The sequence below is a fragment of the Cavia porcellus genome, unplaced genomic scaffold (assembly GCF_034190915.1).
Source record: "Cavia porcellus strain 051 isolate PalLab524CR breed Dunkin Hartley unplaced genomic scaffold, mCavPor4.1 scaffold_11, whole genome shotgun sequence".
Lineage (NCBI taxonomy): Eukaryota > Metazoa > Chordata > Mammalia > Rodentia > Caviidae > Cavia > Cavia porcellus.
In genome coordinates, this window is record NW_026947494.1 from 39,439,484 (window position 1) to 39,453,895 (window position 14,412).

The 14,412-nt window shown below is 44.6% G+C and overlaps 1 protein-coding gene across 5 annotated transcripts in view; it reads left to right on the forward strand.

Annotated features, from left to right (window-relative positions):
* Positions 1-7,636: 7,636 nt before the first annotated feature.
* The window catches only part of Parp8 (poly(ADP-ribose) polymerase family member 8), a 177,383-nt gene continuing 170,607 nt past the window's right edge, over positions 7,637-14,412 (forward strand). For 2 of the 5 annotated variants that reach the window (XM_063258127.1, XM_063258128.1), the window contains exons 1-3: positions 8,464-8,615; positions 8,703-8,804; positions 9,726-9,780. In XM_063258127.1, coding sequence (XP_063114197.1) covers positions 8,510-8,615; positions 8,703-8,804; positions 9,726-9,780 — 263 coding nt within the window. In that variant the 5' untranslated portion in view covers positions 8,464-8,509. Of the gene's footprint in view, positions 7,865-8,463; positions 8,616-8,702; positions 8,805-9,183; positions 9,371-9,725; positions 9,781-14,412 lie in introns of those variants that run through there. The other 3 variants (XM_063258129.1, XM_063258130.1, XM_063258131.1) reach the window with 3 other exon arrangements.

A 14,412-nucleotide genomic window follows, 5' to 3' on the forward strand; every position in this document is an offset into this window, starting at 1 on the left:
AGCTCTGCAGCCGCAAAGGACTCCGCCACGGATCCTGTAAGTTACCTACGCATCGCTTTGCGCAGCGATGCATGTATTTTTATCAGTTCTGTTTCTCTGAAGAACCCTACCCAATACACATTTTGGTACAGGGAGTTGCAGTTGGTCTAGACAGACTTGTAAGGATGAGTTTCTCTAATTGATTTTAGTGATTCTTTCTGTTTGCTCTCTAATTTGCTGAGATCTAAAGTTAGCATGGTCTCTTGATAGTATAGAAAGTAGTGTCCGTCCACAGTGGGAGACGTTTAAAGTAGTATTCATCCCAGAAAGTCCGTTGATTTCCCTAAGTCACCACCTGTGCGATCCAAGCATGCAAGGAATTTTAGTGACATGATACACTTCACAACCTTTATTTATTTATTTATTTGTTTATTTTGGATACTAAAGATTGAACCTCGGGCCTTCCTTTTTAGCCACATCCCCAGCTGTGTGTGTGTGTGTGTGTGTGTGTGTGTGTGTGTGTGTGTGTGTGTGTTTTAGATATAGGATCTCACAAAACCACTGTTTGGGACCCTCCTGACTCATCTTCCCAGATTCCTGGGATCATGGGTGTGTGTCACCACATTCTGCCTGGCAATGATTTTATCGTTGTGGGATAAAGTGGAAGGAACATGAACCTGGGTCAGGCTTAATTTCTTGATGTAGGCTCATTAAGCAGATCCTGGATATCGTGTCACTGTCTGTGGTGTTCATAAGGCCGCTAAGAGTTGGGTGGGGAGTTGGCTGAAGTATGGAAGTGAGGGGGCTCCAGATGCCCGGATGCCAGGCTGATTCTCCCGAAACCGAGTCAAATTAAACCTCTCTGTAAGTTGTGGGTGGCAGGGAAGGTGCCAGACACTATGGATACAAATACTCAATCAATACTGAGAAATGCAAACGAATTGAACCCCCTCTTTTTTTTTTCTTTTCTTTTCATTTTCTTTATTTTCTGAGGCAGGGTCTTTTATACTTCTGGCTGGATTTAAACTCACTATTTAACACAGGCTGCCCTTGAACTCAGGATGATCCTTTTGCCTCAACTTTATGTGTGCTGGGACTGCAAGTTGTGCATCACTGAAGGAGACTACTTTGAAGCAGCCCAGAGCAGGGTTTAAAATTAATCACTTGGAGCCGGGAGTGGTGGCACATGCCTGTAATTCTAGCACTCAGGAGGCTGAGGCAGGGGGATTTCTGTGAGTTCAAGGCCAGCCAGAACTGCATAGCAAGATCTTGTCTCAAAAATACACACACACACACACACACACACACACACACACGCACACATGCATGCACACACACATGCATGCACACTTTAACGAATTGGCTTTCTATTTTACTTGTGCGTCTGTCCAAGGCCTAAGCCCCTAGTCTGGAGATGGGCAGCAGATTCACAGTAAGTGAAACTCTGTGAATTACTGGTCCTGACTAAGGTGTGTAGTGGCCTGTGACGCTGTGATGCCTGGAAAGACGAGACAAGGCCCAATCTGAGGATGCCTGGCTCCCACCTCAATTAACTACCCAGAGACTGTAGTTACAGGCGTCTCACTTCTGTGATGAAAGTCAACCAGGAGAGAAAAGACAGTTCTCCTAAATTAACATAACACTACTTAGAGAAAGGCTTGGACTCCCAAGGCCTGCTCAGTTTCTCATGCTTTCTACTCTAATCCTGTCTCTTGTTTGAAAACCAAACAGAAATGGGCCACTCAGAGAATCTCGAATTCTGCTAGAGGGTTTTGATCCTCCTGGAGCCCTAAAATCTTACCACTTGTCTCTTGTATTTACGCCTTCACCGTCCATTTTTTGGGAGGTTACAGGCCTTATCCATCTGAGATACATAACCACAGCCAGTTAAGATGAATCTGGTTGTTTAGGAAAAAAAAACAAAACAAACCACAAAAACAGATAGCATCTGCTGTGAGGAATGTTGGAAAGGATTAGGTATTTTCAAAAATGGTTGATGTGGTATAAAATGACAAAGCAGTTTTGAGAACAGTTTGCTTGTACCTATCAAAAAATTTTAATGGCCATTTCTCTTACCCAGTCAGTCCACTTCTCTAGTTTGTAACGAACAGTCTGCTAAAACTGCACATAAAAATGTGCATTTATTGGGATTTGTTTTAATCACAAAACATTTTGAAAAAGCAATGTAGACTGCAGAGGCATGAGTAAAATGTGCTGCTGGTGTTGGTTCAATACAGTTTTCTGTAGAAAGTTATTCAAAACAAATAGAGAGGCCAGACATGGTGGCACACACCTGTAATCCCAGCATATGGGAAGCTGATGCAGGAAGATTGCTTCAAGTCTGAGGCCAGCCTGAAATACACAGTGAGTTCAAGGCTAGTCTGAACTGTATAGAGAAACCCTGTCTCAGAAAAACAAAAAACAAAAATGAAAACAAGTAGACAAATAATATTGTATGGGAATATTTTTTTTTGTACTGGGGATCAAACTCATGACTTCACACTTGCCAGGAAGGTGCTGGTATGGTTGAACTAAACCCCTGGCCTTTTTTTTAGACAGAGTCTCGCTATGCAGTACAGGTTGGCCTGGGTTCACTATTTAACCCAGGCTGGCCTTGAACTCATGGTAGTCCTCCTCCTTCAGCCTCCCAACTGCTGCGAAGGAACATGTATTCTGTGGTTCCATTTAAATTAAATGTTACATGTATAAATCTATCATAGATTTATATTTGTGTGTAGATGTGAATGCAAGAGTAAAAGCATTCTGTACCAGACATGGTGGCATATGCCTGTAATCCTAGCACTGAGGAGACCGAGTCAGGGGGATGACAAATTTGAAGTCATCCTGAAAAAAAAATTTTTAATAACTATTAATAATAGTTACTGCTGGTCTAAGAGAGTAGAGGCAGGGTTTGGGATGGACAGGAGGTTTTGTGTTTTACTGTATGTCTCAAATGGCTCCTTCTGAGAATATATTGATGCAGTATGTATGTAATTTAAAATAAGGAAAAGAAGAATATTGAGATCAAAGAATAAAATTGAGGTTATGATGGGATTTAGTTGCACAGGGTTGAGGCATCCAGTTTGATGAGTGAGGTGTTTATTGGTAGAAGTGCAGAATAATGTTGGTTTTTTTTTTTTTTTTTTTTTGGTACCGGGGTCGAACTCGTGACCATGCGCTTGCAAAGCAGGCGCTTATACCGCTGAGCTAAATCCCTGGCCCCAAAATAATGTTTAATGTGAGAAAATTAGGACTAAAGTAAAGCAGAGCTCAGAACTAGAAAGGAGAGCTCAGACTTCATGTCACAGCTTTGATATTAATTGGACTCATTAAAGTGCCAGAAAGGGCCATAAAAGTTCAGTACCACCACAAAGCCACTGCATTAACCTTAGGTTAGGGAGTATAGTAAGGATCAAGTTGGGGCAAATTTCGTATCAAACCACCTAAAATTTTCCATTTGTCAAATTTAGTCAAGGTTGACTTTGGTGTGCTTACTTGACGTTAGACCTATCAGATGAGATTAAAGAAAAAAAAAGCAAAATGAGTTGAATTAGTTTCTCCCAAAGCAAAACTACTGGTGGCTTCATAAAGCAAGACTCAGCCGAGTCCCCTCTATTTAGAAGAGGCCACCTGGGCCTAGCAGGCATTTTATGGGTTTCTGTTACAGAACTGCTTTAAGAAGCCCTGTAAATCTGGTCATTGACAAGCACTGTAGAGTGCCTCTTCCTTACAGTGGATTCCCAGTTCTTGCAGGTGAAAATCCCACTTCTATGCCCTGACATAAGCGTCCTGAGTGGACACTTTCCAGAGTGACCCTTGCAGTCTCTTTCACACCAATCATGCCACAGAGAAAAATCCCCAGTGCTGGTTTCTCACCAGCATCAGACAAAGGGAGCTGTTGCCCTGTTCCCAACGCTGTCCTTTGTCTCTTTCCTCAGTTCCCCTGGAAGACAGAGGCCAGCCCCTTACTTGTCTTGAGACTTTGCTAAAGGCTGGATCAGTACAGAGAGAAAGCTCAGTATAGGAAAGGGATACACTGCCACTAGCAGACCCCACCCACGCAGGTGTCTCTGATCGCTTTCACTCTTGGCCTGGCCATTGGCCGGGCCAGGTTATTTCCCAGTGAGATTTCTGTTTCTCTTCCCTTTAAGCTCAGTTCAACTGCTGAAGGGTTTGGAGAGGAGCAACAGTTCATTTCAGACTCCTCTGAGGAGTTAATCAACCTCAGCGTGCCTCAGTTTCCTCTGTTGTAAAATGTGAAGAATAATACAGCTGCTACACTAATTGTGAATATCTAATGAACGAAGACATGTAAAGCTTTGAGAGCAGCATCTGACAGTCAGTTCTGTATAGATACCTCCCTTAACCCACATACCTTCCATGTATCACACCTTTTTTTGTTTTTCTTTTCGTTTCTTTTTTTCTTTTGAGATAGGATCTCACTGTGTAGCCCAGGCTGGCCTCGAACTCATGCCTCAGCCTCTTGAGTGCAGGGATTATAGGTGTGTGCCACCACGGCCGGCAACTTATATTGCATTTAATTGATTATGAGATACCATGAGAGTGCTCTCTGGTGTGAACATTGCTTTTTTTTTCCTAGCAAACTGATGAAGGGCCTACTATGTGGTCTATTTTCTGAATGCATGTGCGTGCATCTTTACTCATGAGTGAAGGCAGGTCTAGAGCTCTGTTATTTCAAGGGTAGATAATAAAGGAGCTGCACTGAGCACCAATAATCTAAACATTTATTTATTTAGAGCCAGGACCTCACTAAGTAGTTCAGGCTGGCCTTGAATTCATTACAAGGCTTGAATGAACTGGTTGGGGCATCTCATACTTGCTGTGATCCACCTGCCTTCACCTCCTAAGTGCTGGTATTACAGACCTGCACCGAGCTGAATATTTAAAAGGAGTCAAAGATAGGGCAAGACAAAGAGACTGGGGCTAGAGTTTGAAGGGACCATTCTGTAAAGAGCTAGCCTGACCCCTCGGTCTTCTAAGTCTTCGCCTTATCCCCACTTTCCCTTGGTCTGTCCCCCTTCGCCTGCACTAACCCTCATCTAACCTGTGCTCATCCATAGTGCAGGTGAGCCAGAGTGTGATACTTAATGATATTACTACCTGCTCAAGAATCACAAAAGGGACTCTGTGCATAACTGGATGGCTTGAGTCCTGCCCCTGGCTGCTTTATGTGTGACCTCTCCTTGCTGCCATCATCTCCATGACAGATTGGGAAGTGAGGGAGGACAGAGTCAGCCTTGTCCTTCCGTCCTTTACATAGGCAATGGGTATCAGGTGCATTAGAGGAAATACTTAGTGTTGGTTATGTTTAGGTAGCAGTGTCATAGCCCACTATTGAAACAGAAATAGTGACATTCTTAAAAAACAGATGATAAAATCAATGAACTTCCTTCAGATGCAGAAAATAGTTTATGATGGTTGTTAATATATGTTCAGGAATCTGTGAAATCAGGAATTTGAAAATATTTCAAATCTGCACCTATCATGGAGTATTTTTATTTGCATAATTATAATCAGAATATGATTCTCCCTGTATTTCCCTAATGGGCTTCTCTAAGGAATATTTTGGATATACTGACAGAAAAGTCTCTATTGTTGCTGGGGTGCAGTAGTACAGGTCTATAAGCCCAGAATGCAGGAGGCTGAGGTAGGAGGATTGCTGTGAATTTGAGGCCAACCTGGTCTACATAGTGCGATCCTGTCTCAAAAAAATAAACAAAAACCTCCTTTGCAGATTTTTCCAGTTTCCAGTGAGACAGAAGATAATGATAGAGGTTTTTTTTGTGCATACATTAAAATAATACATCCTGGTGAGGAGGGGTCTCATAGAGAAAGACCTATCATCTGTAATAACCTTCATCTTTTTAACTGTGAGAACTTTGTTATTGTGAATAATATTCTCAAAGGTTTGCTAAAAGGATAAAGGTCTGATAAAAACTATTTACTTGAGGCTAAGTGTGGCAGTGCATGTTTGTAATTCCAGCACTCAGGGGGCTGAGGCAGGAAGATCCACATTAGTTTTAAGGCCAGCCTGGACTACATAGCAAGATCCTTTCTCAAAAAAAAAAAAAAAAAAAAAAAAAAAAAAAAAAAAAAAAAAAGCTATTTAATTGAAAGTTGTAAAGTTGTTAAATACAATGGGTTAACCAAGTTAAAAATAATTTTACATATCTTTTTCATTCAGTATGTTTTTCATGATGTTTCAGTGTATTGATAATGTGGTCTAGTATATCAGTTTATTTCAGTACCTCATTTTGAATGCAATAGTTTGCTAATGGTTGAAGAGCTCTCTTGAGGATGAAATACTTTTTGTTAGAAGAATCTGTGAAATAATTTATGTCTATTAAAAAAAAAAAAGCTCTAGCCTTTTTTCTCCTCTTGAGATAAGAGTCTTACTAACTAGCCCAGGCAAGCCTTTGAATTCATGGTGATTCCCCTGCCTCAGCCTCTGGAGTGCTGAGATTACAGGCATGCGTCATTACCCCTAGCTACCTTGAAAGTTAAAACATTTTTTTTAATGAGAGACTCTGATCTTGCAGAAGTGCATACTAGAGAGAGATCATTTTCTGTGAGATTTAAAGACATTTAAATGTACTGTACCTTAAGGACATGGACAAAGTGAGGTTAGCTTTAACAGCAGCCTATGAAGCTTGAGAAAAATCAGATATAGAACAAATTGTAAGGAACTATACCACAAGTGTTAAATTGAGGTGATCCCGGCAAAAATATTTGGTGGCTGTAAAGCTATTTCAAATTTATCTGTAGAAAGTGTTCCACTTGGAGAGGCAGTCCGCGAAGCGAGACTGCTATAAGCAGTTGAGTCTCTTGGAGAAATTAGGCGTATATGGAAGAAGTATGCACTCATGCACTCAGTGTGCTGGAGAGGAAGGACAAACCCAGCAGCTTAGATCCTACCCTGGCCCTCAAGAAGTCTTCTGGAGAGGACTGGGCAGGTGTCCTGCTGTCTGAGACTCTGCTAATCTGAGGCTTCAGGGGAATCTAGGGAACCCATCCATCGTCCATTTCATTTATAGTGAGTATGGCTTACATAGTGAGTATGGCTTACAACAGATAACATTGTCTGCAAAGTGAAAGAACTGAACCTATGATCTCTCTTGCTATTGAAGTGCAGAACCTTTATTATTTTTTTTTTTCAATTTTAGTTTCTAGACCCTTAAACATCCACCAGGGCTGGCAGTCAATCTTACTTTCTTGAAATCAGAGCTAGACTAAGGGTTGGAGCCATTTGGGCAACTCTGGGAAATTTATGCTGATGAAGAAAGAGATTTAATTAAACTGGATGGGGAGCTGTATCATTCATGTATTCAGCCAGCACCGAGGCCTTCCTCTTGTATACTCCAGGCCCTGCACAAAGCACTGACACCCACAACAAAATGAGACCTGGTTGGTGATAAGGAACTTTCTCAGACAGCTAAAATCTCTTTTGGGGTCCATGCTGCAGCTGGCCGGACAAGAGCCCTGGCAGGACAGAAGTGAGGATCAGAGCCCTGTGGGCTTGTCAATGCTTTCCCCAGACTACCTGGAAAGGCGTGGTTTTGAAAGAGAAACCAAGCAGAAATCTTTCTTTTAGGGAGACCTTGACACATTCCGGTCACTTCTGCCAAATTTTAATGGACCGATATTCCTAAGAGGGAAGAACTGGCCCATCTTTGGAAGTGGAGGAAGAGTTCCCTCAAAGGGGCTGCATTTCATAAAGAGCGCCCCCAAGAGGGGGACTACTTCAACCTAGCAGAAAAATAGCAAGAGCAAAAATTTCAAAGCAACCCAGGCACTACGAGAAGGGGACGGTGCGCGTCTGGAGCGATTTCCAGGCTTTTTCCATTTCGCCTAATGTGGCAACAAGGCAAGATTTGTTTGCTTTATTTATTTTTCAATTTTAAAAGCTTTTTCTTTCCCCGTTATCTCCCTGCCAGCCACTCAGGTTTGGGTTTTCCATATGACTCACGATTCCTTTGGAAAGTGGAGTCGAATTCATAAAAGTGGTGTGTACGGGGGAGGGCAGGCCGGGAGCCCCAGGGAGTCCTCCCTCCCTACACTGTCGCTCCGCTCCCGGCGCGAGTGGAGGTCGGGGGTGGGGAAATCCAGTCTGCGCCCGGGGTGGAGGATACTATCAACGCCGGGGCGGCGCGCGGCCGGCAGGGTGGCGGGCGGGCGGCAGGCGGCGGGCGCGGAGGGTCTGCGGCGGGAGGCGCTGCAGCAGGCTGAGCTCGGCCGCCGCCCGCGGGCGCGAGTGTGCAAGGCCGGCGTGCGGCCGCGGGGGGTGTGCGCGCGTGAGTCCGAGTGGGGCTCGCCCCTCGCCGGCGCCAGCCGAGATCGGATCTCTGCCCCGAGTCCCGGCCCCCCTCCCCGGCCCTCCTGGCCCCCCGCGGCGGTTCCTCGGGCGGGGGAGGGAGAAAGTGAGAGTCGGTGTCAGCGGCATCCATTGTCAGAAGGGGAGGAAACTGGAATCCAGCCGCGGCGAGCAGCAGCTGGGCGGCCACATCTGGGAATGCAAAGCCGACCTCCCCCTCCTCCGCCGCCTCCGCCGCCGCCTCCTCTCTCACCCGGGATCACTTCCGAAACCACTTCGCCTCCAGCCCCTGCCTCGGCCAGAGGTTTCGTTTTTAACTGAATATTTACGAAAGCTGGCAGCGTGCGAGGGGGGTGGGGTAGGGTGGAAATAGTGGCTGCTTCTTTTCCAGGGATTTATTTCATGGGGATGTGTTCAAGGCAAGAGCGAATTCAGAAGGATATCGACGTCGTGATCCAGAAGTCCAGAGCCGAGAAGGACTGCCTGTTTGCAGGTGAGTTCTCGCCGTCACCGCGCCTCGGACCGAAGCCGGCTTCCCCCGTCCGCCCTCCGCCCGCCGCCCCCTTCCTAGCTCTCCGATCGCGGCGTGTGCCTGGGGAGCGAAACTGTGGGTTGCATGTCCCCATTCCGGGGTTCAGTTGGCAACAGCTGCTGCACTGAGAGTGGGAGCCAAAACGGGGAGGGGGCAGCAGCCGTCACCTCCCCACTCCCGGGAGCCGTGCCACCACCAGCTTTGGGGGCAGAGCCCGTGGAACCCGCGCAGGGTCTCGGTCCCCGTGCATGCCGGAGCCCGCCTCCCGGTGTGGGCAGCGGCGAGCGGGGTGGCTGTGGCTACACCCTCCGGCTTTGCGCAATGGGCTCAGCGGCGGCGGCCGGAATGGAGCCGCTGCGCTGCGCTGCACTGCACTGCGCTCGGCTGCTGCGCCCTGCGCCCAGGCCCCTGGAGACGAGGTGGGAGGGGAGCGCCGCCAGCTTTCGGGACCCCGTTTGGCTCCCTCTGCTGCTCTCCTACTAGCAAAGTGATGCCTCAGAAAGCGAAGGGACCCGTAGGTTCCCGAGGTACCCAGCGTCCCAGCCGGGGGGTCGCCTTTCGTCCATTTTGCTCCCCCGAAAGAGGAATCAGATTTTGCTTTTGCTGGCTGAAGCCCGGCGGGGGCCGCTTCCGGCTGCCCAGACCTGAATATTCCCCCCGTTGCCATGGCACCAGCACTTGTTGCAGGGGGCGGCTTCCCGGTGCACGGGCCGGGGGTGCGCCGCATCCCCTCCGCGCAGCGGGGAGCGGGGACCTTGCTGCTCTCGCGCCCCTGCCTCCTCCCGGGCAGGCCTCCCTGGCTCGGGTAGATGGGAGGCTTGCTCAGGATTGGGGTTAAAAACCCACTCAAGGGGTAGCTTTTAACTAGACTTTCTGTTTCAGATTTCAGATACTCGGACTCCACCTTTACTTTCACCTACGTTGGCGGCCCCAGAAGGTATTTATGTGTGTATAGTTGCTTCATTTCCTGTTCACACGCTTGTGTTTCCTTTGTTCTTCGCTTGTTCCCCGTTTGGGTATTTTGTTTGCTTGTTTGTTGAATTATTGTTGCTGTTCCCCAGACACATCCCAGACCTGATGTACCTCAGGTTTAAAGAGTAGCGAGGTAGGGGGTGGAGGATAAATATGTTTTGTATGAGGTGTTTGTAAAATCACGCTACAGGCAAAGAGCAGAACTCTGTGTGTTAAAACTGCTCTGCGCCCACAGTAGATTGCTCTTGAGGCTGGCTAGGGTTGATACCGGCAATCGAGTGGAAAGCAGTATGAAGTGAGGTGCATGAGACATAAAATGTCACGAAATAGTTTGATCACAAGCGATGATTTTCTTGGTGAGTTGGGGCTGTATGTTTCCATGTTTTCTGAAGGTTGTCATAAACATACATTCTGCCAGTTCTTCAGAGAGCTTTTTTTTCTCCTCCAAGGTCTGATATTTTGGTTTTCACACTTAGTTGTAGGAAAGAATTTGGAGTTACATGTAGCTGGAGTGGATGACTTCTTTCTTTTGGGGGAAGGATGAGTGATGCATATTTTAGTAGCATGTCGCCAACAATTTGAAACAATCCCAAATCTAATTTTGTATTGAGGAAGTGGAGATAAAATATATCTTCATTTTACATCTTTATTAATGCTGTCTTCATTTGTGAAGTTAGGATTTTCTTCGTTTTAGCCCTTCAGGGACAAGAGTGATTGAAAAAGAGCAGTGGCCACATATGAGAACAGTTAGCTGTCTCAGCCCACCCTAGTATTAGGACTTGATAGTCAATATTGTTTGACTATGTTCCAAAACATCTCTTAGCTGATGGAAACATTTATGAACATGGAAATCAAAAAAGAAGTGAATACTTTTGTGACTACTGTTTAAAAAGCTTGGTATGAATGTGAGCCTTTAAAGCACTAGGGATGTCTGTTATATTCTGCATCTCAAAAACAGCTTTAATTAGAATAATTATTAGGTTTCCCACATCTACAGTATTCGCAATTCCTAGGATTCATATATTATTGCTGTACTGGTTGAAAATAGGGAACCACCCAACTTCCATCTTTACTTTTTGGGAGCAAATATAGTTACATTATCTTTTAACTTAAGAGAGTACCGTTATCCTGGTAATTATGGATGAAATTAAATTAGAGGCTATTTGATTAAATTAACACTGCTGCCACACTTAATATCCAAAGAACCTCAGTACTGTATGACTAATGTTCTCTTGGATTACTTTGGCAGTTAAACTGTGCTGTGTGACCCATTGCAAACATTCCCACACAAGCAGGTGGCCATGTGCTGAGCTGTCTGTTGATACAAGTTTTGCCATTCTGGTGGAACTGTGTGCTCAGGAATACCTGGAGTGGGCTTTCCAACTAACTGGGTTTCTGATTTCTTTCTCTAAGATACCTCAATTCTTTTGGGTTCAGTTTATTTATGGGTAAAATGAGAGATAACAACATGCACTTAATCTAAAATCTGTTAGAAGCTGCAGTCAAGATTCTTTAGCAGCAAATTAGTGCACTACTCTGGTGATCACATAGCTGGAGGTGGAGAAGGTATGCCAGTGTCCAGGAGGCAGGCTGGGGTGCTGGGATGAATAATTGATTAATCAAGGTAACATCCATTTTCACTATAGCAGCAAACACCTTGGTTGCTCTTAAAGTAAATGTTTTCTTTTGTATGCAATCCTATTAAGGGATAGTGTTTGTCTTTGGTTCCTGATTTAAATACCTGGGACTTGTACATCTACTATAGAAGAGTCTGTAAAAAGAGAACACCCGGTAAAATTGTACGGGTACTTTGTCTTCTTAAAGGCTTCTTCTGCAATACACATAAAAAGTTGCTTAGGTGTAGGGCAGAAAATAATTCCCGCCACCTTTTTTTTTCAGCACTAGGAGTTGAACCCCAGGGCCTTTGCCCTGGGCTACCTCCCCAGCTCCCTTTTATGGTTGTTTTATTTGGAGACAGGGTCTTGCTGAATTGCCAAGGCTGGGCTTGGACTTTCATTCCTCCTGCTTTAGCCTCTTAAAGTGCTGAGTTTATAGGTGTGAGCACCATGCCAGGCTCAGAAGATAATCTTTGTATTGTTTTTACTTGAGGGTAGAGGGACCATGATTTTCCTGCAAGCAAAAACATATTCTTTTCTTTTCTTTTGGTGGTACCTGGGATTGAACCCAAAGCCTGCACAGTGAGTTTCATTAGCACACACCTCCCCTGACGAAATTTGAGCTGGCTGAATTGCCCAGGTTGGGCTTGAATTTGTGACCCGTACTACCACATCTGGCTGGATGCCTGTGTCTTATGAAGAGAAAGTCATGATTATCTTTTTTTTTTGTTTTGTTTTGCTTGCCTCAGCCTAGTATTATAGGCATGACCACCATGCCTGGCTGTACATGATTTTTTTTGAAGTGTATTTAACTACCATTTCATCTAAACTATTGAGAGCATATTTTTTTTTTGAGAACATTTTAAAAATAATTTCATTTCAAGTTGTAGATAAAACTTAGTACATCACTTCCTTTCTCTATGAATTATATGTTATTCTAAAGGTAAGGGCTATTGTGGTGTGACAGCACATGTCTGTAATCCCAGCACTCAGGAGCCTGAGGCAGGAGGATCACCTGGAGTTTGAGGTCAGGCTGGGCTATGTGGTGAGGTGAAGGTGAGCCTGAACTGCATAATGAGACCCTGCCTCAAAAAATCAAAAAACTTCCCAAGAAATTCACCAAAGGGGGAAAAAAACCCCGCTAAAGATTGATCTTTCATATTCTTTCCAAGAGAGAACTACTGAACCATATTACTTTTTTAATCTTAATTTTATGTTTCTGTAGACAACAGCCCTACAAAGAGGCGAGTGGTTCTTAGAGAGGTGCAGAGCGCTGTTAACATGTGCTGTTCTGCCCTGGTGGGCGTTCAGTGCTGAGTGACAGGAAGGAAGGGTCAAAGACCCAGTCATCTGATTGTCCGTAGGTGGTAGGGTTCATGGAACAGAAATGTGTTATTCACATTTGGGATGAAAAGCTCAGAGAGTTTCCTCAGCTCCTCAGTGCAGCCGAGCTGTAAGGCCCGCTCTGCACATCTCAGACCTTCTGAACACGGAGACTCCATCTAAGAAGTTGCTTAGTGAGGTTGTCGTTACTTTTTTCCCCCCTTTTTTGGCAGTGCTGATATCAAACCCAGCAAGCATCACATGCATACGAGGCAACCATTCTACCACTGAGCTATGTCCCCAGTCTTGTAAAAGCTGTGACTTTCATGTTTGTTGATTGAAATAGAACCCTGAGCTTTTAAAAATACATGAGTGAGTGTGGTGGTGCATGCCTGTCATCCCAATACACGGGAGGCCGAGGCAGGAGGGTTGTGAGTTCAAGGCCATCCTGGAGTGAGGTCATCCTGCACAGTGAGGTAGTCTCAGTAAAACAAAGCAAAAAACAAAAAATTATTGTTTATAAAAAAATCAGAAAAAGAGGTGTCAAAAATAAGAAAATAAAGACAGTCTCTTATATTTCATTCATTTTCTTGTCTTCTATTAACGTATTTAGTGTTTATGCTTTTTTTTTTTTTTTTGAGTAATGGTGACTAAATCCAGGACCTTCCTACTTAGCTGGGTCCCCACTCTTTTTTATTTTTCCTTTTGAAACAGGGTCTCCCTGAGTCTCTAAGGTGCTCAGGCTGGACTAGAACTCATGATCTTCCTGCCTCAGCCTCTAAGGGTACAGTGTGTACTTTTAGAATTTTTATGAGTATATTTGTTTGTATACATACATCCAAAGGCTGTAATATTCTTTACTTTTTTTCACCAGGAATATAATTTTAGTGTTTTTCCTTTAGAAAGTTTATGAGAATAAAGAATGTTTTATTAAACTGAATTTCCCAATCAAGGAGTATTGTAATATTTCATAAGAAGTTACTATAATATTTCTATTAGAAATTACCATAGCTGATGTGTCGTAGCACACCTGTGATCCCAGCAGTTAGGAGGCAGAGGCAGGAGGATTTCCTCAAGTCTGAGGCCGGCCTGCACTACAAAGTGAGACTGTTACAAACAAAGCAAACAAACAAACATACATGTACACACAACAAAAGAAATTACTATAAAGTTTGAAATGTATTGTTTGGAAGAATGTTTGAGATTGTGTGTCTGTATATTCTGTTATATGAGTAGACACTTTTCACGTGATTGTGGTGAATGGTGTCTTTCGAAGTATTTCCTCTTTATTCGGGTAAATGCTTCAGAGCATCTGGTGTGACACTAAGAACAGTCTTCCAAAATTGCTAAAAGCACGTGTGACCTCCTCCTTTTCCTGGGGTCTCTGCCCATTCTGCCTGGACCCTCACCCTTCCTACACCCTCCTCTTACTGTCTTCCCTATCCTGTCCTGGGTTGTTTCTCTCCAACATCTTGGCTAAGTCAGACTTCCCTCTGAGAGTCTTTCTTGGTATCCTGCTCTCTATGGTTTTGCTACGTGTTTCTGAGACCAGGCTGTCACAATGTACAGATGCTTCTCTGCACACGGAAGGGCTCCATTCCTGGCAAACTCGTGAGAAGTTGAAAGTCTGGTAGAGTGAATACAGCCAGCTGGTGAAG